The sequence below is a fragment of the Phytophthora parasitica genome, assembly GCF_000247585.1.
Source record: "Phytophthora parasitica INRA-310 unplaced genomic scaffold supercont2.633, whole genome shotgun sequence".
NCBI lineage: Eukaryota > Oomycota > Peronosporomycetes > Peronosporales > Peronosporaceae > Phytophthora > Phytophthora nicotianae.
Window position 1 is genome coordinate 290 of NW_008649619.1, and position 1,261 is coordinate 1,550.

The following is a 1,261-nucleotide window of genomic DNA, read 5'->3' on the forward strand; positions in this document are numbered from 1 at the left end:
TGTCAAGTTTTACTGATTCTGGTAAGGCAATGTATGCTTTGTGTTGGGCCGACCGAAAAAACAAAATGCTTATATCAAATCGGGGAACAACACTACCTGGAACAGATAGTGTTCGTGTCAGACATCGCACAGTTGTTCGGAATGGTAAACTAGAGACACAACGTTATGAAAAACGGGTCAAGCGTCCTCAGATGGTTCAATTATTTTTCAGCAAGATCTAAACGATTGATGTCCACGATCACCTACGCCAAGCATCCTTGGCAACAGAACGCGAGTGGGTTACACAAACGTGAATGCACAGAGTGTTTTCAACGATTCTTGGGATGACAGTTGTAGACGCTTACGATGCATATCGGTATGAATTGATCGAAAACAATGTTTTTGATAAGACTGTTGAATTTCAACGACTTTGTGTCACAACTCGCGCATCAGCTCCTTTTCAACGAGCACACAATGAAGCGGTCGCTACGATCTAACAGCAGATCCGATGGAAATGAAGAGGTAACTAATTGTACCAGCGCTATTTACTGTATTGCGCTGACATTGGCGTGCATTGTGTTCATCAGACGGCTCACACACTGACGGCGTTCCGCGATCTCCCACAATATGCTGAAGCACGAACGACAGGTAAACGTGTGCAGCGACAATGTAGTCGATGCCACAAGAAGTGCTCGTACTACTGTGCTGGTTGCTCGGATATCCCATTGCAGCCATTTGTTGGTGTTTGTGGCCAAGATCCCAACGCCCGTGCTTCAGTGAACATGTAGCTTTGCCTTCAATTTGAGTTTTTTTTTTTTTGCACAACCATATGCAGGGTAACAAAGTTTCATATAAAACTAATCTATGCAAGCCCACTAGTGGGCTTTTACCCATGTACTGGTAGGTTTCGACCTGGGGACAAAAGATTAAACGGTCAAGCTAAAGGGTTAACGGGTTGACAGGGTTAGCTTCTACCCTTTAAACCTTTAGCTTCACCGGTTTCGTGCGCCACTTACATAAACTATAGTATACAAAGTTTGTGATTTACTTCAAAAGGGCGATTTTATCGCCCTTTTACAAATTAACAGTACACCTTTCGCTCATCTCTTGTAAAAATTCTTTGAAGATGCTTTGATGATGCAATCGGATACATGCATTTGACTTAATTTAATTAAATAAGTATGGCTTGGAATCACACGGTATCTACTATGTCCCGCAAGAAAGCGCAGAATCGGTTGTACAACCCCCCACCGTCGTTCAATTTTCTGTGACTTTTGAGTCT

The 1,261-nt window shown here is 42.9% G+C and overlaps 1 protein-coding gene across 1 annotated transcript; it reads left to right on the forward strand.

Annotated features, from left to right (window-relative positions):
• Positions 1-453: 453 nt before the first annotated feature.
• On the forward strand, positions 454-767 carry PPTG_20460 (hypothetical protein; the record flags this gene model as incomplete). The annotated part of the gene is made up of 2 exons (XM_008919267.1): positions 454-501; positions 567-767. 2 exons carry the CDS (start codon positions 454-456, stop codon positions 765-767), a joined length of 249 nt encoding a protein of 82 aa, XP_008917515.1.
• Positions 768-1,261: the final 494 nt, after the last annotated feature.